The sequence below is a fragment of the Papio anubis genome, chromosome 1, assembly GCF_008728515.1.
Source record: "Papio anubis isolate 15944 chromosome 1, Panubis1.0, whole genome shotgun sequence".
NCBI classification, from domain to species: Eukaryota; Metazoa; Chordata; class Mammalia; order Primates; family Cercopithecidae; genus Papio; species Papio anubis.
In genome coordinates, this window is record NC_044976.1 from 160,361,294 (window position 1) to 160,383,890 (window position 22,597).

Below are 22,597 nucleotides of genomic sequence, written 5' to 3' on the forward strand. Positions count from 1 at the left end.
GTGATCCTCAGATTTCTGGTTTGGCTCAGTGGCTGTGGCTGGGCCTTTGCATGACAGGGAGAACAGAGAGGGAGCAGATGGGGTTCAGGGTGGGGCCATCGAGTGAGGAAGGGCTTGCAGTGCCTGAGCCAGGGTGTTGCGCAGGCAGCTGGGCACACGGGCCTAGTGCTGGGGTGGGCTAGGCTGCCCCAGCAGGCCCCAGGGAAGGCCGGCAGGCTGGGATGCTATCCGCATGGACTCACTACCCTCTCTTAGCCCTGGCACTAAGTGCATTCCTCTGGCAAAGAAGAAAATGATTTCTGTCCCTCGCCATCTGCTGCATGGGAAGATGGGAATGGAGTGAGCACGGTATGAGGGGATCAGGAACATCGAGGGGCTGTGTCCAGCTGCCCAAACCATCCACGAGGCCGGTACCGTGTTGAGGACAGTGGTGGGGACAGGAGCCAAGGTTCATCATTGTACCCCAGGGCCTGGGTTGATGCCTGGTAAGGGGTGTTTGGGGGGCTCCAGAGTTCTCTGGGTCTGAAGCGTAGGGTGGGGAGGGCAGCATGGGGGATGGACCAGGGCCGGGGCTGCCTATGCCCAGTTCAGGGGCCCCGCTGAGGAGTGAGCACAGACTAAAGTGTTGGGTCTGGCTAGAAGGGGTGCTTTTAGGGTTTTCTTTTTTTCAGTCTTTCATATTATTTTATTTTCTTCCTTCAACCATAATAATATGATATCCAAAGTTTGTCTTAACTGGTGGATGTTACACAGGCTTATCCATCCCACTTACAGACAAGACAAATGCTGCTTCCTGCAATGGCCCCACCATGGACCCTCATCATCCAACCCAAGTCACCCCCTTGCCTGGCTTTAGCTTCACTATATTGTGAGGCCACTTCATTGAATCTTATCCCAGACTTTAACTTTTCCATGACTGCCATGATTTTGCCATGTTTTTTACACAGAATGTATCTGACCTTAGCTGCCTTGCCACCGCCTTTGGGACCCTGAGCCTTCTTGCCAGCACTGTCACTCCCAGAGGTTGCTCCCACTTTCCCCTTTTCCAGAACCACTTGTTCCTTTGGGTGGCATCGTGGAAACTTGCTGTTGAAGTCTCAACTGCCTAAGTGGTTCTTAAAGGGAGGTCCCCAGGCCAGCAGCATCAGCATCACCTGAGAAATAGTTAGAAATGCAAATTTCTGGGCTTTACCCCAGACCTGCTGAATCAGAAACTTTGGGAGGTGAGGCCCAGAATCTGTGTTTTAACAAGCCCTCCCCAAAATTCAGATGCCCCATAAGGGTTTGAAAACTACTGGGGTGGGTGGGGGAGTGGGCAGGGGCCTGTTCCGCTGCACACCATGCTGGGTCTGGAGTGAACAGATGGAGGCGGGAAGCCCCATCCGCTGCCCCAGGGACAGCCTTTTCAGAGGGAAGGTAGAACTGTGCACCCAAAAACACAGGGGATGCAATGCTTAGAACCAAGTGAGCATCGGAGACAGAAAGTCCTGTGCAGCAGAGCTGGGTGGAACCTGGTGAGTGGGTAGCATGGGGCAGAATTGGGAGAGAGACACAGTGACCTGGTGTCCCAGTTCCCAGGGTTGCAAACTGCTCATGTGCCAGCTTGAAAATAATTAGTTTCTAGGCAGGGGTCTACACCCAATTTGCTAGCTCACTCTCCATCACTGTCCTCCACATCCCCCCATCCCTGGACATACGGAGTTAGCCCCAAACCCCACCTACTTATTATGGGGATTCCTGGAGAGTCAGCCTGTTTTGCGGGGACCTGTCAAGGCACTACCAGTCCCAGGCTCAGGGTGTGGAGGCTCAGTGGCAACACAGAAAGCGGGAACCTGGGGTGGGAGCGGGGTGGTCTTTGGGCCTTCCTCCTTCATCCTAGCACTGGGCTGATGGGGGAAACTAGATGGGCCAGAAGAGAATTCAGGGTGAGGCAATGCTGAGCTCAAGGAGCAGGTAGTTCAAGAGAGAAGTGAAGCAACAGGTTTGGCAGAGGGTGGTGGGTGTGGGAGGGGGTCAGGGGCATGGGGAGGTGTGCAGACTGTGAGAGATGCACCGCCACCTGCCCCAGTGCTGGGACCTGCAGGGACTCACAAGACCCTCACCCTCTGCCCTCTGCCCTGCCTCTCCTTCACTTCCACTCACCCCATCTCTAACCCCACCCAGGCCTCCCTGGAGGGGAAGAGCCTCCTCTCATGGTGTCTCAATGCTAAAAAGAGTGGCTAATATTATCTGTTACTACACAACCAAACCTCTCACAATTAGGTACATCAAGAGTCAGTCATTCAAACCATCACTTACACTTTTTTCCTGCTTTGAGACAGGGTCTCACTCTGTTGCCCAGGCTGGCGTACAGTGACATGTGATCTCAGCTCATAGTAGCCTTGACCTCCTCCTTGGCTCAAGCAATCCTCCCACTTCAGCCTCCCAAGTAGCCAGGAGCACAGGCTTGTGCCATCACACCCGGCTAATTTCTGTATTCTTTGTAGAAACGGGGCTTTTGCCATGTTACCCAGTCTGGTCTCAAACTCCTGAGCCCAAGCCATCTGCTTGCCTCAGTCTCCCAAAGTGCTGGGATTACAGGCCCGAGCCACTATGCTCAGCCCATTTACTGTTTTTAATGTTGGGATGAATTATACGCAGCTTTGGAGTCACAACACTGGTCCATTCCAAGTTCCCCGTGGGAACCATGGTGTTGGCTGAAGATGAGGACATTAAAGTCATAGTGACGGCCCCTGTTTACTGAACACTTACTATGTGCAGGAGCATGGACTTTGGCACAGAGACCTGGGTGCAGCTCTCAGCTCTGTCTTGTCCTTGCTGTGGGACCCTGGGTGATTGCTAAACCACTGTGACCCTGTTTCCTCATGGGTATAGTAGGGTAAGTAATAGTGCCTTCCTCAGAATGTTAGTGTGAGGCCTCGAGGACTATATGCCAAGAACCAACATTTGTTCAGCATTTGCCTTGGGCCAGGCCTTTGCAATGCCCTTGATGCACATACCTCATTGGAGCCTCACAGCCACCCCCCAGGTGGGCACCATTATTATCCCCATTTTACAGATGAGGAAGTGGAGGCTTGGAGGGATACACTGCTAAGCTTCACTAGTGAGTGTTCCTGGTGAGTGGCAGAGCTGTCTGCTTCCAAAGTCGTGTGTTGACTCACCTCACTATGCTATGTCTCTAATGCCACAGACTTTCATGTGGGGCTGATTTGTGGTGAAAAATTGAGGGTGACACCCTTTTGATTTCTTTGTTCCTTCTGCTCTAGTCTCCTCAGCCCCCAGCCCTGCCCCCTCTCAGAACTCAGTCACAGAAAACTGGCCTTGGAACCATGATGGGCTTAAGAGGGGGTGGGTGGAGAAGGCGGGGAGGGGCGTGGGGTTGGCTGTCACTGAGGCGAAGGCCCCTGAGTAGTGGGGGGAGAGCCCGTGTCAGGAGGGGTCGCCGGGAAGACAGATGGTCTGGGCTTTGTCACTTGCTAATTTGGGCTTCCGTGCTTCCCAAACCAAGCCAGGGCAGCCAGGGCTGACAGGTGTCAGCCTCTGAGGTGGCGGGACCTGACTCCACAACCCACAGCCTTACAAGGCTTAGCTCCTCTGGCCAGACACTTCCTTCCCTTTCCCCGTGGCCTCCCCAGCCCTGGGAGGGACAAGGATGACACTGGAAGCCAGTGGCACTAGAGGCTGAAAATCCCTCCAGGCCTTCTCTCACTGATACCCATCTCACCGTCCCTCTTTCTTGGACTTGCCCCTTCCTCCCACGATCTGGCCAGCTCTGGTTCTCACTCCTTCTGGCAATTCTTCCATCCATTTCCATTGAGCTGGGCAGTCACAGAAGATCTGAGAGGGTACTGACCACAGAGGCCATTCTCCTGAGGCCTGGATTCCTGTCAAGTTTGCCTCAGCCTCTTCCTGGACTTTAAAAGAGGCTAAGGGGGTTCAGACATGGTGGCTCACACTCAGACATGCTGTAATCCCAGCACTTCGGGAGGCCAAGACAGGAGGTTTGCTTGTGCCCAGGTGTTCAAGACCAACCTAGGCAATGTAAGGAGACCCCACCTCCATAAAAAATTAAAAAATATTTTGAAAAAGAGGCTAAGGGAAAGCCTCCAGCCTTGTCCCAGGGAGGAGGACCCCATGGAAGTCAGGCTCAGCCTCAGGTCCCTGCACACCCTTAACCCATTTTACAAATGAGGAAGCCAAGGTTCAGAGAGGATGCTGCATAGCTGGGTCAATTCTGCAGTGAACCTAAATTCAGCTTAGTGTCTAGAAGGCCTGCAATAAGGCTAGGGCCAACGCCAGGAGGGGAAACTCATGTGGTCTAGGGTAGGGCTTGCAGATGAAGCTGGATTAGGAATTAGAACAAGGTCAGTTTTAACATTTTGCATGCTGTGTGCAGAATGGATTGAGAGGGCAAGCGGCCACCTCAGTAAACCAAGCAAGAGAGTAGAGAGCAAGAAGGTGAAGGTTCTAGTAGGTTAGGGATAAAGACAGGGACAGGGATTATATTGGGGTTAAAAGAGGGTTAGTGTTAGGATTAGAATTGGGCTAAAGTTAAGGTTAGGGAAGTGTCTCTGCTTTGTGGGCAGCATGACAGAGCACCGGGCTGGGAGTTAGGAGACCTGACCCCTCACCCTGTGGCCTCCCCTCTGGGGGCCTGGGTTTCCTCACGGGCACACAGATTGGACTGGACAGTCTTCCTGCTCTGGTGTCCTGCGATGCTCTTGGCAATATCAGAGCTGGCTTTCTGGAAGGCCAGGCAGGCCCTGGTGGGGCTGGATTCTGGCCCACTCTTCCTCAGGGTTGCCTTGTTCTGAAACCTGGGCTGGTTTGTTTCACTGACCCTCCCAGGCTCACTGTTTTCCTGGCTAGTCCCAAGCACAGCCGGAACCATGAAGTCCAGGGCCCAGCAAGGCACTGAAGAATGTATTAGCTTCTCATTGCTGCTGTAACAAGTCAGCACAAATAACCCAAGTTTATTATCTTACCGTTCTGGAGGGCAGAAGTCTGAAGTCAGTCTCCCTGGGCTGCAAGGCAAGGTGTTGGGAGGCCTGCTTCCCCCTGCAGGCTCTAGGGGAGAAGCCGTTCCCTATCCTTTTTTTGGCTTTTAGAGGCTGCCTGCATTCCTTGGCTCATGACCTCCCTCCATAGTCAAGGCCAGCGGCATAGCATCTTTTCTGACATCTGCTTCCTTCATCACATTTCCTTCTCTCAACCCTGCTTCTCATGACTCACTCAGCTGAGAAGGACACTTGCGATTAGATTGGGCCCACCAAGATAATCCAGGATAATCTCCCTGTCTCAAGTGTCTTAATGTAATCACATCTGCAAAGACCCTTTGCCATCTAAGGTAACAGATTCACATTTGCATTAGGGCCTGGGCACCTATGAGGGCCACTATTCAGCGTAGCACAAACAGTGCTGCCTGGGGCCAGGGCCAGGAGCACTCTTTCTGGCTCTGTGTCTGGGAAGGGTCCTCCCTGACCAGTGAGCATCTGTGTCAGACAGAACCTCAGCTCTGGTACAGCTGTGCCTGCTCTGCAGGGAGAATAGGAAACCTGGCCCCAGGGCAGATGTGCACTGAGAAGGGGTGACCTTTTCTGTAGGCAAGGGCGGGAGGAGAAAGGCTGCGGAGGCGCACTTGGTTGGGGCAGTGAGCGGGCTGCAGGGCTGAGACCTCCAGTGGCGGCCCCTCAGCTGGGTGTGGGCGGCCTGGATCATTGTGGCCTGCTCTGCACCCACTCCATACATGAAGGAAGATGGGGCTCAGGAGCAAGGACAACAGGGCATGGCATGCTTGCTTTTGAAGGCCACCTTTGAGCGACAGGAGAGAGATGCTGGAGAAGTCAGTGTGTGAACTGGGGCCGAAGGTCATGGTGGATCTCAGAGGGGGAGCTGGAGGCTGGATTCCACGTGGTGTGCAGGGATGGTGGGGATGGAATTGGGACACTGGGGTGAGGGGTCCTGGCCCCATGCTGCCCAACAGAGTGTGAAGATGAATAACTCTGAGTCTGAGACTCTCTGTGGCTCCTGCCCAAGGAGGGCCCCTGGCTGTGCTATGTTCTCCACGTCTTGCTGTGGACATCTGGCTGCCTACTTTCTTGGCTTGTGTTCACCCTGCTTTGTTCTTCTATTTATCGACCTGTGCTCTTTGTTTTTCCTTTTCAAAAAGCAGGATAATTCATGCAGATCATTCAGTTTTTGAGAATATCAAGGTCTTTTAAGAAAGTTATTGTATAGGCTGGTCATGGTAGCTCACGTCTGTAATCCCAGCACTTTGGGAGCCCGAGGCAGGTGCATCGCTCAAGGCCAGGAGTTTGAGATCAGCCTGGCCAACATAGTGAAACGCTGTCTCTACTAAAAATGCAAAAAATAGCCAAGCATGGTGGCGCACCTGTAGTCCCAGCTACTCAGGAGGCTGAGGCAGGAGAATCACTTGAACCCACTAGGTAGAGGTTGCAGTGAGCCAAGATCACGCCCCTGTACTCCAGCCTGGGTGACAGAGTGAGACTCTGTCTCAAAAAAAAAAAAAAAGAAAGTAAATAAATAAAAGGAAAGTTATTGTGTAAATTATAATAAGCCGAGGCAATAAACTCCAGTAGGCTCATCTGCAAAGGCCCTGAATTCCTGCTCTCTCTGGCTGATCCTCTTGGCTGGAGTCCACCTCCATTATCCATTCCAGCCTCTCCACTTGGAATCCTATGCCCCCAACCCCCATGTCTCCCCAGACCCTGTCCTTTCTTCCTGGCAGCTTTCTCGAATAGAGGCTTCTCAAAGTTGACCCGACCAGAACAGAATTAGAGCAACCTCTATTAGGCAGCAGAATGTCGGTGTAGAGAGGGCAGGGCCTTTACCTCTGTGGGCACTGGGTTGTGTCTCCTTAGGACACCCCTGCCCATTACTCTCTCCCTCTCCAAATGGGGAGCGTGGCTGGGACTCCCTAACCTCCTGCTTGCGAGGCCTCTCTCTGGCCTCCGAGAGGGTCAGTGTCCTGCCCCAACCCATGAGATGACACACTATAATAGCCACAGGATTAACATAGCAGGCATTGTCTTTCTCTGACTATAGGGTGGGTATTATGTGTTCATCAACTGTCCTAAAAATACCCAGTAAACAGGTGCAGCCCCTGTGGCTCCAGTCCCCTGGGATCTGTTGGCTTCTGGCTGGAGATGAAGATTAGGGCAGGGGAGAGGTGAATTAGTCTCACTGAGTTCCTGGCATGAAACTTGGGTGTTTTTTGGAACCCAGGGAATCTAGATTCCAGGAAACCCACCTGGAGTGGCATGCAGAGTGTCTGCAGACCCTCAGACCTCCCTGAGCGGAAAGGTGGGCCCTGCTGCCACTGCCGTTCTGCTCAGCCCTGGAAACACTCACTGGGGTCAGCCTGCAACACCGCTCACATCACTCCCCACAGCCAGGCACTCTCCTATCCCACGTGCACCCGAGCCACCGAAAAACCCCGGAAAGTTGAGTCTTTAGCCCTCTTGGGCTTTTGGAGCATGGGTTTGGGGGCCTCATTTCCATAATGCCTTATAAGAGATGCAGGGTTAGCCCAATGGTCCTCTTCCCCCAGCTGCTACTTGCCCTTCTGGGCCTTCCCTGTGGCCCCTTGCTCTCCCTCATTCCCCCTCCCGGTCCCATCTCTGTTCAGTCCCCACACCTGGTCTGGCTGTTCGTTCTTTCCCTTTCTGCAGCTTGAGTCTCCCCAGGTGGGTGCTGGTTTCACTCAATCGGTGGCACCTATGTGCACAGAATTTGCCTCTGCTCCTGAGCCACAAACTTGCGTGGCTTTCGGCCTGTGTGCCTGTTGTGTGCATCGCAGCACGCATCTGCCCTGTGAGGTGTGCGTGTGTGTGTGTGTGTGTGTGTGTGTGTGTGTGTGTGGTGGGAGGGGTGGAAGGGAGGAGGGGCAGCAGGAGGGGGCAGTGGGTCTGTTCTATTTTTACCGGCCAGTTGCTGCTGGCCACAGTTTTCATAGCCTCCCCTCGGCTCTGCCCCTCACAGTCTGCGGTCTACAGCGAGGCACAGGCCAGCCCAGCTCCACGAGGACTGAACAAGGTAAGCGCCTGCAGCCCAGGACTTCAGATCTAGGTTGATCCCAGGCAGAGAACCTGGGGCTTTTGTTTAAGGAGAAAGCGAGGTCTTGGAGCTGGAGAAAACCGTTTCTTGCCTGTACAGTTGGTTTGTTGGTAGAACATTCCTAAAATACTCCCACAGCATTTTGTCCCACAGAATGGCCTATCTCTTGCAAAACTGTTGTGAGAGGTGAAAACTTTTCCTGGCTATTTGGAAGCTGGGAGCGAGGAGAAGAATCTTCCATGAGGTTCCTTAGGAGCCCCAAGGCTGCCTAAGGGATGATGTTTTCACACAGGATGCCCAGCAGGGTGTGGGAGGGATAGTGCACCCAGGGGAAGGGGTGGCCCTGGGATCAGAGAGCTGGGTGAGCGCTCAAAGTCAGCAATACCTGCAGCGGAAGAGAAGGAGGGTGCCTGGTGTGCAGGACTCCCAGGGAGCGTAGAAGGCAGGGCCAGAGCCCCCTGCTGAGCAAGGAAACTATCTTGCTTCTGTGTTCTTTGTCTTTGAGCGAAGCTGTTAGCTCCCTTTGCCCATCCCTCTGTACTGCAGCACAAGAGCAGGGGAGGGCAGACCGGCAACCCCTCTTGACCGCTCCTGCTCAGAGCTCCTGGCTCTGAGGAGCAGCAGTAGATACTGGGGGTCCTCTTGGAGGAAGGCAATGGTGGCAGCATTTTGGGTTGAGGCACAAGAGCCAGTGAACACATAAGCCAGGGCAGTATCCACAGGGCAACCCAAGGCTTGGGGCAGGGGGCCATGTGGCAGTCCCTGACTTGGGTGAGGGCTGAAGGCAGCACCTACCACCGGGTTTGGAAGTCACAGTCCCACAGCAACTCTGAGATTAGGCTTTGCTGTTCAGAGCTCAAGATGGGGGTATGGTGTGTGGTAGGCAGCCCAGCACCATGGGCTTGGGAGTGTTAACCGTCAGGCAAGGAAGACAGGGATGCCCTTGAATGGGGTTCCAAGGTCAGGGGGTGGGGAGCAGGGGGAAGCACATGAGCCTAACTAGATACTTGTGGATGTGATCATTGGGTGTGCAGAGATCAGTTCTTTCCCCTATATATTCACTTTCTCTCTCTCTCTCTCTCACACACACACACACACACACTCTCACACACACTTACACACATTTACACACACAGACTTAATCTCATAGTCTAGTTGATAGTCCCTGCCATGCTGCAGAGCCTCAAGAAAGGGAAAGCCCAGCTCTGAGGCAACTACCAGAGACTCTTTGCTCCCTCCCGTGGGTGGAGGATTTTCTCATTATCTCCTTGCTTGCTACTTGTGGAGGAGATGGAATCCTGGCTCTCCAAGCCTTCCCGTGCTATCTACATCCTGACTTATCAGTCCTTGCTTGACTTCCACAGAGCCTGGCAAGGGCCCCCGTCTGGTGGGTGTCAGAGCACAGGCTGAGGCCTCTTGCCTGACGTGGGACCCCTTGGTCTGGCATTTGTCAGTGAGGCAGGCTGGGGGCAGGTCCCAGAGCTTGGCATGAGGTGCAAATTGGCCTTGGCAGGTAGGGCCCCACACTGGGGACAGTTGGCTCTCTGAGGGAGAGAGGGAGGCATGATCACTGCCAAATGCCCACCAAGGACAAGGCACATCCCAGGGAGACAGACACAGACCTGGTGCCCTCTGGACACTGGCATTCCTGGAGGCTGATGATGGACAGAGGGGCCTGGAGGTGGCTCTTCGCCAGCTGGTGTTTCCTTTGGATTTCCTCAGCATCTTTGGAGAAGCAGAGCCCTCAGAATAAGCAGCTGCCTATAAAATCTAATTCCAGCCAAGCATCTCAGGAATTCATGGATTGTCTCCATACCCCTCCCTCTGTACCCCAGCATGACAGCTGAGACTCTGGGGTCACACTACCCCTCCATCTCCTCCACCCGAGCCTTCCCCTCCCCTGGTGGTGGAGGCACAGGTGGAGGCAGAGGTGGAGGGAGGCCCAGAAGGCTTTCTGATCCACTGGTAGATTCAGGGGAGGTGGCCAAAGCATGTTCACTGGGGCTGGGACAGTGCTTCATGGGCACAAAGTGAAAGGAGAGAATTAGGGCAGAGGAAGGGGTGGCTCTGGGATGAAATTATTGGCAGGCACTTTGCAAGTGTACTTTAATTCCCCGCCTCCCAGACCCCACAACCAGGTTCTTGAACCAAGTCCACACTCCTGACCCTGAGCTCCATGCCTGCCCTCCCCTCCACACACACACTGGGCTCTCCCACCCTTTACCTCACAGCCTGGCTCAGAGTTTCTGTGCGCCCCTGCACACCTGCTCCCCACCTCAGCTGTCCCCTTCGTTTCCCTGAGCTTTTGCACAGTCCCTCCCTCCTCTGGCATTGGAATGCTCTGTGTCCAGGCCCAGGCAAGACGGTGAATTATGTCTGGCTTTGGAACATCTCCCTCTGCAGCCTCATGGACCCCCTCTTTGGCCTGGGCCCCAGGATCACCTGGTCAGGGGGCTTCAAATTGTGCTCCATGGCCAAGTATCCTCACAGAAGACCACAGGGCTGCTATGGTAACCCCCTTCAACCAGTGCCATTTGGCTCTTTTTGTTTGTTTGATTTTTAAGTTCAGGAGTACATGTGCAGGATGTGCAGGTTTGTTACACAGGTAAACATGTGTCATGGAGGTTTGTTGTATCAATTATTTCATCACTCAGATATGAGAGACGTATCCATTAGTTATTTTTCCTGATCCTCTCCCTCCTCCCACCCTCCACCTTCTGATAGGCAAAATGCCATGTTGCTTATACTGATTGGATTTATTTTACTTCCAAGTAAGATTTGGTTAGAACAAAGGATTCAACCAAATAAAATTAATTAAATATTATTTTAATTAATTAATATTAATTAATAATAAACATCAAGTGGAAACCCACTGATTTAACCCCTAATTTTGCAGAGAGGAAAACCAACCCAGAATGGGGAAAGACAGACTTGGGTGAACACAGGATTTGCCCTGCCTCGCGGCTTATCCTCCCCCACTCAGGGCCTCTCACTGCCCCACCCTGGGGGTGCCAGTTGTATTACCATCTGTGGATGGAGTTGTGCCACATAGCAGCTACCCGTATTCCAGCATCCACTCTGCTCATTCACTTTCCAGGCCTTCCTCTCTCTGAGCCTTTCAATGACCACTCTTAATCCACAGGATAAAATCTAAACTCAGCCTGTCCTTCAAGGCCCTCAAGAGTGAGCTACAATCTCAATTTTTTTTTTTTTTTTTTTTTTTTTGAGAAGGAGACTCATTCTATCACCCAGGCTGGAGTGCAGTGGCACGATCTCGGCTCACTGCAACCTCCGCCTCCTGGGTTCAAGCAATTGTTCTGCCTCAGCCTCCTGAGTAGCTGGGATTACAGGCGTGCACCACCACGCTTGCTAATTTTTGTATTATTAGTAGAGATGGGGTTTCACCAATTGGCCAGGCTGGTCTTGAACTCCTGATCTCATGATCTGCCCACTTCGGACTCCCAAAGTGCTGGGATTACAGGCATGAGCCACTGTGCCTGGTTGCTCTCACTTTCCAAGCATATTTCCTATGGACTCCATTCTGTTCTCCACCGGGCTTAGCAAGCTTTATCTGGAAAGGGCCAGATAGCTTTGTAGCTCACATAAGGTTTCTGTTGCATATTCTTAAAAAAAAAAAAAAAAAAAAAAATCTTGCAACTCTTTAAGTAAAAACAGGCAGGGGCCCAGGTTAGGCTTCTGAGCTGTAGTTGGCTGACCCCTGCCCTGCAACCCTGTCCCATCTTGACCTGCTGGAATCCAGTGTGTCTGATTTTTTCCTTTTGTATTCTGACTCTGTCTCCTAGGCTGGGCTCCCAAGGCCCAGCTGGGTGGGGGGCAGGGGTTTCTACTTTCCCTCATGAACTGTTCCTCTGTGCCCCCAGGTGCTGTCCCACTGCCACCATGCCGGAAGTGTAAGTAGTCTCACTGCCATCTGGGGCCCCAGGAAGGCAAGTCCCTTTGCCACAGACTTCAGCCCCACAGTGGAGGCACCGTGTTTTCAACCCCCAAAGCTTTCCCCTAAGAGACCAGGTCCTCAAACAGGGACAGCACTTGATGGTCTTCCCCGTGCTGCCTGTGTCCTCCCAGCCATTGAGCAGAACTCACTCTCAGGTTGCCCTGGGAGCGCCTTTTTGGCCTGTGCCTCAGAGTTTTCCTGTCTTGATCTAACACGTGAATTGCGTGTACCAGGCCACCACTTAACACTGACGCAGTAGGTGAACAAAGCTTTGGGAATTTACCCACATGCCCACGGATGGATGCTTTCATGTTACTGGAACCCTACCCTAAGGCTTCCCTCCCCTTCCACCACTTCTCCCCAACTTACGATGCCCAGTACCTCCCAATAAGAATGCCCGGAAGTTCAAAGGGCTGTTGAGTTTTTAATCTGTTCTGCCGGAACCTTGAACTGCTCCCCCTGCCTGATGCCTGATGACTCTCTGGCTCACTGTTGTCACCGGCCCCCTCCTTCCCCAAGCTGGTCTGCGAGGTTCTGCGGCCGCACATGTAATCCTCATTGTTCATACTCACTCTGTGTTCTGCTCTTTCCCTGTCCTTCCTGTGATGGATGCCTGAAGCGAGGTAAGTGGTATTTGGGGTATCTCTGTCCTGGTTAACTCTTCTGACTAGTAAAGGTGGGAAGGTGGGGTTGGCATCTGAGGAGAGGGGAGAGCTTGTATTAAGCCCTGGTGGGAGTCTGGGAGGTGTAGGGTATTTAGTGGCTGAACAAATTCCCAGGAGATGGAAACATCAGGCGAAGATTCTGGATGTGGGGTTTCCTAGTGTCCAGGGAGTTGCTGTGCCAGTGTACAATGTCACTGGAAGGTTGTCCTGGGACTGGTACTGCAGCAGGGCTGGGTGTGACTCTGCATCTTTGCTGAGCACAAGCTCTTCCTCACCCACTCTGAGAGCTGGTCCAGTCCTGGGAGGACCATCCTATTCCATGCAAAGCTGATCCTGTGCAAAGCTATATTTGAGGGGTAAGGGATAGTCATTGGGTTATTCCTCTCTTGCCCAGTGGCTGAACATTGAGCGAGGAGCAAAGAGATGTCCTTAAATCCCTCAGGTGTTAGATAACCCTGACACTGGCCATTCTATACACTCCAGACTTAACAGGCTACTGAGATCACAGCCTATATACAGTCCAAGGATGGGGATGGCAGGGATAGGGATGGGGACTCAGGGATGGCAACAGTGCGAATTAGCGGTATTGATGGAGGGGACATTTGGCACAGAGATTCTCAGAAAGAATTGAAAATGTTACTTTTGAACATTCATATGAATGTTGAAGTTTTGCTGAGGCTCGTATTTAAGTGAATCCTCACTGACTGATGGTCAGATGAGGTGACCATCAGCTCACTCACCAAGCAGTGGGGAAACAAGATAGCAGTAAAACATTTGCCATGTGTACATTACGGTGTGTAAACCGTGGAGGTAATGCTTAGAGTCATAGGCTCTTTCTTTTGAAATCACACTTATCTGAAATGTAACAAAAATCTTTAGGAGAGGAAAAGACAAACAAACCACTCTGAACAGTCAGAATAGAAGTTACCCATTCCATTTGCTGAAACTCATCCATTGTCTCTCATGAGAACTTCCCTCTCAAAGCCTAATCACTTCTACTTTACACCCTGGAATAACATTGGAGAGCCATGCTCTCCCAGCTTGCAGCACATTAAGTCTAGGTAGGATGCTTCCTGCTGGCAATGAGAAGTGATCGCCTGTGGCCCGGAAGAGATACTGGTGCTCGAAAGGCATCACAGTCTCATTAGCTGGGGGCCAAGCAGCCCTACTCACCTTTGCCACCCCTGAGGGACCACTGTCACAGGGCTAGGACTAGTAAGCAACAACATGTTTAGGATTTCTGATAAGAAGATTAAACAGTGGTTTTATATCTTAGAAAGATTTGGATGGGTGATGTTAACATTTTTAAAAGTTTTGAGGTCTACATAGATACATTTCATTTATTTGGGAAATTCACAGCTTATTTATGCAGCATAATAGATCATCAAGGTATTGCTGTATTACTACCTGGAGGGTGAAAACATACATAGCTTTTATGCTTTTGAAAGGATTTGCACATCCATGATCTCATTTCATCTGCAATAACTCTGTGAACTAAGCAAGGGGGGGGTCATAATATCCTTATTTACAGATGAGGAAAGAGGTGCCTGTAGAAGCCATGTGACCCTCATAGTATCTTACAAGATTTCAGCAGCAGCAGAATCAGAGTGGGAAGTTAAGGCTTCAGCCCCTAGGTCAAGGTAGCTGACTGCAGCCTTGTCTGAACTGCAGGGGTTAAATCACAAAGATGAGCTTTTAAGGCACCACAGGGTGAGCAGAGGATTCTAGATAAAGACAGAGAACCCTAGCTGGCACTTGTCTTGGCCTAGACCAGAATTCCAGTTCTACAGCCTCTGCTTCACCACCTGTCTCTCTCTCTTCTTGCTCACAGAGAAAACCCAAGATCACTGCCTCCCGCAAACTCTTGCTGAAGGTGAGGCTGGGGGCTGGCTGCAGGGGGATGCCCAGTGGGAGGCAGAGGGGCAGAGAACCGACTCTGAAGGGATGTGGAGGGTTATGGAAAGGAGAAAGGAAGGAGGCCAGAGTGAGGATGATGAGGGGCAGAAGGAGTCCAGCATTGCTGGAGCCAGTGCCAGGCTCAGGTGGTCAGTGGGTGGGATCCTCGGGTATGGATCCTGGCACCCACCTGGGGTCCCTAGAGTAGGTGGTGACCAGCTTCAGAGTGGGAAGCTACTCGTGCAGGCAGAGAGACTTCCTTTATTCTCATATGTGTTTTTCTCTTTGGAGCTTTGTGAGTCAAAACAGACAGTAAGTGGGTAAGAGGAAGACTGTCAGGGGAAAACAAGTTCCAGGACTCCAGGAACATGGTGTGTGGCCACTTGGTGTACCCTCACGCACAGCCTGTCCGTGGCCGCTGCATACACTTCTACACTGGACGGTGGTCTCAGAGTTGGCCCAGCCTGGGGCTGTCCTCACCTCATTCCCTGATGCCGGGTGGGAGATGCGAGGCCCCCAGCTCAGCAGGTTTGTTCTGTCCAGAGCCTGATGCTGGCCAAGGCCAAGGAATGCTGGGAGCAGGAGCATGAGGAGCGCGAGGCTGAGAAGGTGCGCTACCTGGCAGAGCGCATCCCCACACTGCAGACGCGTGGTCTGTCCCTCAGTGCCCTGCAGGTGAGCCCGGCAGGTGGGGCAGGGCAGGATGGGGTTGGAGGCACTACGTGGGTGGCTCCAGGGACCAGGCGGCAAGAGCCTGAACTAACACCAGCTCAAGGTTCCATAATTTACAGGGCACCCCTCACTTCCATGGTCTCATTTAATCTTCACAACCACCTGTGAGGTAGGAACATTAGATTCCATTTTACAGGCACTGAACTGAGCCTTAGAGGGGAGGCGTGACTTGCCTGGGCTGGGCGGAGCCAGGGGCCCAGTTTCACAAGCAGTCAGGGTGGTGGCATGGAATGGGGAGGCGGCCAGGGTTTGGAGAAGCCCCACTTCTCCAAGGACTTGTCTATCCTTTCTTAGAGCTTGGTCTTTAACGTTTTCAGAACACTGGTAAATTATTTAAATGCCAGTGATTACAGAGAAAAGAGACTGGAAGGAAATACATCAAAATGTTACTAAGTATCCCTGGGTGGTGGCATCACTAGGTATTTTAATTTTTATTATTTTTGTTTAATACATAGTTTTCAAAATGTCTAAAATTAAAACATTACTTTAATCATAAGAAAACTATTTTATTTTGCTGGGCACAGTGGCTCATGCCTGTGACCCTAGCATTTTGAGAGGCTGAGGCGGGAGAATCACTTGAACCCCAGAGTTTGAGACCAGCCTGGGCAACATAGTGAAAGTGAGACCTTGTCTCTATAAAAAATTAAAACAATGAGATGGGAGGATCACTTGAGCCCAGGAGGTTGAGGCTGCAATAAGCCGCGATGAAAGAATACTTTTTTTTTGAGACAGAGTCTCACTCTGTTGCCCAGGCTGGAATGCAATGGCATAATCTCGGCTCACTGCAACCTCCACTTCCCATGTTCAAGCCATTCTCCTGTCTCAGCCTCCTGAGTAGCTGGGACTACAGGTGCATGCCACCATGCCTGGCTAATTTTTGTAGTTTTAGTAGAGACGGGGTTTCACCATATTGGTCAGGCTGGTCTTGAACCCCTGACCTCAGGTGATCCACCCACCTTGGCCTCCCAAAGTGCTGGGATTACAGGGATGAGCCACCATGCCCAGCCGAGAATACTGTTTTTTGTTTTTATGTTGTTGTTGTTTTGAGATGGAGTCTCACTCTGTCGCCAGGCTGGAGTGCAGTGGTGTGATCTTAGCTCATTGCAACCTCTGCCTCCTGGGTTCAAGCAAAAGAATACTGTTTTTTAATAAAGCACGACATATAGACAGGAGAACAGAGGGCATACCCTTTGAACTATTGCCTGTCATGAGCCTCAGAGTGGAGGAAACTGTCAGCTCCTCTCTGGATCCCAGGTCTTGCAAAGGGGCTGGGGAGAGGGTCAAGCGCTGGAAACTGATGGCTCTGTTCCCCTCTTCTTCGCGCCTGCCTGATCCATCTGCCGCCCCCAGGACCTGTGCCGGGAGCTGCATGCCAAGGTAGAGGTGGTGGATGAGGAGCGATATGACATTGAGGCCAAATGTCTCCACAACACCAGGGAGGTGAGTCTAAGGAAGGGAAGGGGCATGGCCAGGATGGGCTAGGCAGGGGCATGGGCACGGATGCATCAGCCATGGGAGGTCCCCTCCTTCCGCAGGGCCTGGAGGGGGCCACTTAAGCAGGAAGCTTTGGTTTCTCCGCCCTAGCCCCATAGGGCTGGAGATGGGCAGAGTGGATAATCACACATGAAAAGTACAAACTTCCTCCTTACCTGCCATGTGGGCTCATCAGCCTAACAGAAGCCACTCTCTTTATCCACCCACACAAATAATCATATGCCTGTTAATAACGTCTTACCTTTGTGAAGTGCTTTCATGTGTGTTATAGCCTTTGATCCTCCCTATAGGCCTGTGGATAAAGTAGGGGCTATTTGCACCTTGCAGAGGAGAACACTCAGGATCAGAGAGGCCAAGGACTTGTCCTAGGTTGCACAGTGGTGGTCCTGGGACAAGTGCTGGTCTCTGGCTCCCACTTCGGTACTCTGTGCTCCCTTAGCATGGAGTGTGGGAGGATTAACTCCATCCAGACCCTGCTCCAGTGGGGTGGGGCAGAACAGGGAAAGACAGGGCTCCTTTGGGTCATTTGTCCAAGCAGTGAGGAGGGGGCAGGGAGGTAGCACAAGTCACTTCCCTCCTTCCCACTTCTGCCCACCGGGAATGATATGTGGGGTCACCAAGCTCCTAAAAATTCCCTCTAGAGATCACACCCTGGAAATTCCTCCAGGGGTCTAGGACCTGGAAGTTTATCACCCTGCTGGACCAAGGCTGTGAGCTGCTTTGAAGGCTCACTGGGGAGGAATAAGTTAGAAGCAGGGATGAGGCTACAGGAACAAAAGGAAGCAACCCTGCACTCCAAATAGGGCTTCCAAACCAGACAAGTCTCAGTCTGGTGGAGCTACCCCTTTTATCCAAGGTTACAGTATTAGCAATGGCTAATAGGCTTTATCTGTCTGATTAACTATCCATTTATCAGCAAATTGTGCAGTGGCTATTTGCAAAGGGGTGGGTGGGTCTGACTGTCCTAGAGCAGGGTCTCCAACTCTTGGGCTGTGGACCAGTACTAATCCGTGGCCTGTTAGGAACTGGGCTGCACAGCAGGAGGTGAGCAGTGGGTGAGTGAGCATTCCCACCCGAGCTCTGCCTCCTGTCAGATCAGCGGTGGCATTAGATTCTCACAGGAGTGTGAACCCTATTGTGAACTGTGCACGCGAGGGATCTAGGTTGCACACTCCTTATGAGAATCAAACTCATGCCTGATGGTCTGAGGTGGAACAGTTTCATCCTGAAACCACCCCACCACCTCTCCGTGGAAAAAGCGTCTTCCACAAAACCAGTCCCTGGTGACGAAAAGGCTGGTGACTGCTGATAGGTCTGGCTTCAAGGGTGGACAAATTAAGGTGTATCTCTGGCTGGAACCCTAGCAATCTGAGGTCCTTAGGAAGGGTGCCCTGTGGCTAGCTCCCTCTCCAGTGAGCCCCGGGCGCTTCTCACCTGCAGATTAAGGACCTGAAGCTGAAGGTGATGGACCTCCGTGGGAAGTTCAAGCGCCCGCCCCTGCGTCGGGTCCGTGTCTCGGCTGACGCCATGCTCCGGGCCCTGCTGGGTTCCAAGCACAAGGTGTCCATGGATCTGCGGGCCAACCTCAAGTCTGTGAAGAAGGAAGACACAGAGAAGGTGAGGTCCCTTTCCTCAGAACCTTCCACCCTCTTCCCTACCAGCTTTCCCCTTGTCAACCCCTCACATGGCCTCAGGCAGGCCCAGAAGCTCCTGTTGGAGGCCAGTCAGCTTGACAGAGAGAATGTTCTAGAATGTTTTGGAAGACCAGTGTGGGAAGAAAGAAAGAAGACTTGCTCCCTTCCTTCAGGCTGTTCCCAGTCTGATGAAGAAACTAGGACATAAAGAAGGCTAGACCCCAGACTGAGACATGAAGTAAAAATTTTGTTCCCAGTGTGAAGAGAACGTGGAGATTTAGGGTAATGTTGGAGGTGACTGCCTGGTCACCACAGGGAAAGGAGACAGCAGCTCATCTTGGTGATAGCCACACACGAGCACAGACATTAGAGAACTGAGTTCAACCACCCAGCAACAAATTATTCAAAGTTGGCTGAACTCACAGTATATGTGCCCCAAGTTGATAGGCTCTGTAAGGAACAGGGATGACAGGAACATAGTCTCTGGCCCAAGAAGCTTCAGAGGAGAAGAGATAAGCCAGGCAGTATACTGAGGAAATGGAAAAGCAGTCACATTCGCAGGGGAAGGCTTCTTGGAAGAGGTGGCCTTGAGCCTGCAGAGTGCCAGACCAGGAGGGTGGCATGGGGCCTGGGAGGAGGTTTTGCTGAGATGCATTGAGGTGGGAACTAGCCCCGTAGCTGCCACTATCACCCAGTGCTCCCAAGCCACACAGCTTCCTGTGGGGCCTCGGCTTGGCCCGTGTCCACCTGCCTGGCTGAGTCCTAGGACCTAAACAGCTGGGGAGGGGCATTGGGATTTCTTATCATCTGAGGAGACTGGTTTTCTATCACCCCGCTTCTCTTGAGCTGGGGGGGGCATCCAGCCTGGTAAGTCCCTGATGTGTGTGCCACTTGTCCACAGGAGCGGCCTGTGGAGGTGGGTGACTGGAGGAAGAATGTGGAGGCCATGTCTGGCATGGAAGGCCGGAAGAAGATGTTTGATGCTGCCAAGTCTCCGACCTCACAATAGAGGTACCTAGAGATCAGCTCCCTTCTCTGGGGTCCATCAGAGTCTAGAGGATAATGAGGGAGTCCATGATGGGCAGGCAGGTTGTACTCAGTGTGGTGCAGGGACAAAGGCACTGATGAGACTGATTTGAGTCGGCTCTCCTGGGCTCAGTCCTGGCTCCAGCACCGTGATATCTTGGGCATGTCATTTCTGTTTGGGGACCCTTTTTGTTCCCCTCCTCTATGAAATTGGGGGCTGTGTTAAATCAGTGGTTCTCCAAGTGTGGTCCCGGGACCAGCAGCATCTACATCAGCTGGGATGCAAATGATCACCCCCCACCCCAGGTCCACTAAATTGGAAACTCTGGGGTGAGACCAGCCTTCCAGGTGATTCTGATGCACATGAGAGTTTCAGAACCACTAGGTTAGAGGATCCCTGGGGTCCCTTCATCTCTGACTTTCTGAGAATCTATGCTCTTTTAAATACCTCCTGGTGATGTCCTTTATTTGTGCTCCCTGCGAAGTACCCAGCACTCACAGTACCTGTTCCCAAGGAGCTACCACTCAGAGAAGCTAAGACTTCCCACTCTCTGAGGAAAAAGCTGGAGAAACTGGGCCAAGCAAGGAAATCAGGCCCCATAAAACCCTCTGTGGAAGTGCTGAGAGAATGTGCAATAGGGCAGGCATCCACCAGATAGCACTGGTCGGAGCAGGCTTTCTGGAGAGGAGGAGCTCTCTGAGGACGTGATGGGCAAGTGTTAGCTGATAAAGGGAAGGGCACGTTAAAGGGCTGATGGCGCAACAGAAGCATGGAGGTGGGAATTAACCACCCACAGAGTAGCATGGCAAGGCCAGGTAAGAGCTGAGGGCCGCAGTGCGGAGGAGCAGTGTGAGGGGTCCCAAAAGGGGAGAAACTGTGCCTGTAGGCTGAGAAGCTGAGGTCTTGTAGGAGCCCCTATGAATGAAGATCCAGCCAGGGGTGCGCTAGGGGTGAGAAGCCCTGGAGACTGCATGTGCTGTAGGTAAGTCAGGGATTCATGCACTGCACACAGGTCCCCGGGAACTGATGGCTTCGCCTCTTTGTCCCTACAGGCCAACTTGCTGTGCTGCGCTCTGAGGTCCTGCTTCATGCTTCTTCTCCAACCCAGCTCACTCACTTCTCTGCCCGTGTCTGGAGCATCCCTTCCCACCTCCCCCCTCACTTCTTCCCTCCAGCCTGCATGCCCTCCTCTGGAACTGGGATTAAAGAGATATCCAAGAGGCAGGACAAACGCGAGTGTCTGAAGACCTCACCCCAGCAGGGTGGGCTCCCACCCATCCATGAGGCACTTGGGGCTTCCCAGCTACCCTGTGGTGTAACAGGTGGAGGACGAGGAGGGAGTGAGAGCACCTTTCCTCTAGCCCTGTGCCACACCCCTTCTATGTGTGTACAGTGTCCACAGCCATCTTCATTAAAAACCCAGTTTCCTGGTCATTTCTGCAGCTCTGACTGTGAGCACGGAGAAGAAAGGGAAGACTTGGGGCTTGTGAAGAGAGGGCTGTGCTGGGCTCCAGTCAGCCTGTCTGCAGTCCACAGTCCAGGATCTGAAGGGAGGGCTAAGGAATTGGTGGCTGCTTGCCAGGGTCCCCTGGGGCCCCTTCTGCCGAGTCCCTGTGATGTCACACAGCACACACTCACCACCCAGGATGCTCAGCTCACCAGAGCCCTGACCTCCGAGAACTGACCCTGTCCTGCCCCTGACTCTGGCCATCAGAAGAGGCCTCTCCATTCAGAGCAGCTTCTCCTGCCGGATTTCATACTCTCCTTCCTCTGCAAAGCTAGATTAACTCTCCCTGATGTCTGCTGGGTGTACCTGACTGCTCCGGGCTGAGAGGTCAGGGCACTTTCAATCCCTCACCTAGTCCAGCTGCACAGGGCAGGAGGCCTCACAGAAGAGATACTTGCAGTTCCAGGCCTGGCCACCAGGTGACTCCTTCCTTCTGTCCTGGGCACTCCTGTCCGTCCTGCCTCTGCTCTCCCCACTTTCACTCACCCTCCTCCCAATTGTTTCCCCTTCACACTCCTGTACTGGTCCTATCCCCCAGGACTGATTCTTTCCCGGAGGGGGGGCGGCCACTTATCTGTCCTCTGGCTCAGGTCCTTTCTCCATCCCACTCACTTCTGGGTCCAAACCCTGGTGAGGGCATAGGGCATGCTGGGGTGGAGTGGGGGTCTGGGGCAGCCCCTCTTCCCCCATCATACTTGTGAGAGAGGCTCCTGTGAAGCAGAGACCAAAGTTCTGACTTTCCTTTTTTTCTTTTTTCTTTTTTTGAGATGGAGTCTCGCTCTGTCACCCAGACTGGAGTGCAGTGACATGATCTCGACACACTGCAACCTCCGCCTCCCAGGTTCAAGCGACTCTCCTGCCTCAACCTCCTGAGTAGCTGGGATTACAGGTGTGTGCCACCACACCTGGCTAATTTTTGTATTTTTAATAGAGACAGGGTTTCACCATGTTGGTCAGGCTGGTCTTGAACTCCTGAACTCGTGATCCGCCCACCTTGGCCTCCCAAAGTGCTGGGATTACAGGCGTGAGCCACTGTGTCCGGTCAAGTTCTGACTTTTCAGGGCAGTGGGATAGTGACTTCTAAGCTAAGCCTGCAAGGGAAGTGGCTGGTCCCAGATCTAGGGTTCCTTGGTTTTTTGACCACCGCAGCACTGGCCCCAGGAGGGGCTGAGTTATCAGAGCAGCAATCCTTCCACCCACCCTACTGAGTCCCCATTCTGCCCTCAAATCCCATGTATTATCTGCCATAAATGCCAGAAATTGGTACAAAGTGCAGTGCCAGCTACTCCCTGGGGCATGGTCTGGCTCCGTGGGCTGCTGGCCTGCCAGCCCCTTTCAGAAAACATGGCAGTGGGAACCAGCAACTTGGGCTACCTTAGGGGAAGCAGCACTCTGCCCAGGGTTCTTGCTATAAATAGGTCAGTGGGCAGAGAGGCAGATGTGTGCAAAAAGCACAACCCCAATCACACACACAAACCTGTAGGCACAGACACACCCAGTCTCAATGCACGAAGTTGGAGAACCTGACAGGGCTGGTCCAGGCCACAGAGGATGGGGTTAGGCTTCATGCCTTCATGCCCAGGCAGCCACAGAAACCCACTCTTCCCCGCC

The 22,597-nt window shown here is 52.7% G+C and overlaps 1 protein-coding gene, 1 long non-coding RNA gene and 1 pseudogene across 3 annotated transcripts; 1 reads left to right on the top strand and 2 right to left on the bottom strand.

Annotated features, from left to right (window-relative positions):
* Positions 1 to 390: 390 nt before the first annotated feature.
* TNNI1 (troponin I1, slow skeletal type) lies at positions 391 to 22,256 on the top strand. 2 transcript variants are annotated; one of them, XM_009190181.4, is made up of 10 exons: positions 391 to 485; positions 8,002 to 8,055; positions 11,958 to 11,987; positions 12,651 to 12,654; positions 14,528 to 14,569; positions 15,136 to 15,267; positions 16,675 to 16,764; positions 18,259 to 18,435; positions 19,354 to 19,463; positions 20,532 to 22,256. In XM_009190181.4, exons 3-9 carry the CDS (start codon positions 11,977 to 11,979, stop codon positions 19,459 to 19,461), a joined length of 564 nt encoding a protein of 187 aa, XP_009188445.1. In that variant the 5' UTR covers positions 391 to 485; positions 8,002 to 8,055; positions 11,958 to 11,976; the 3' UTR covers positions 19,462 to 19,463; positions 20,532 to 22,256. The 2 variants fall into 2 exon arrangements, with proteins under 2 accessions (XP_009188445.1, XP_009188452.1); XM_009190188.3 differs by lacking the exon at positions 391 to 485 and adding an exon at positions 7,563 to 7,706.
* Positions 638 to 1,204, bottom strand: LOC116270991 (annotated as a pseudogene).
* LOC116270992 lies at positions 11,705 to 17,867 on the bottom strand. The gene is made up of 2 exons (XR_004179297.1): positions 17,060 to 17,867; positions 11,705 to 15,426 (listed from the first exon to the last, which is right to left on the bottom strand). It is a non-coding gene; the product is annotated as an uncharacterized LOC116270992 (long non-coding RNA).
* Positions 22,257 to 22,597: the final 341 nt, after the last annotated feature.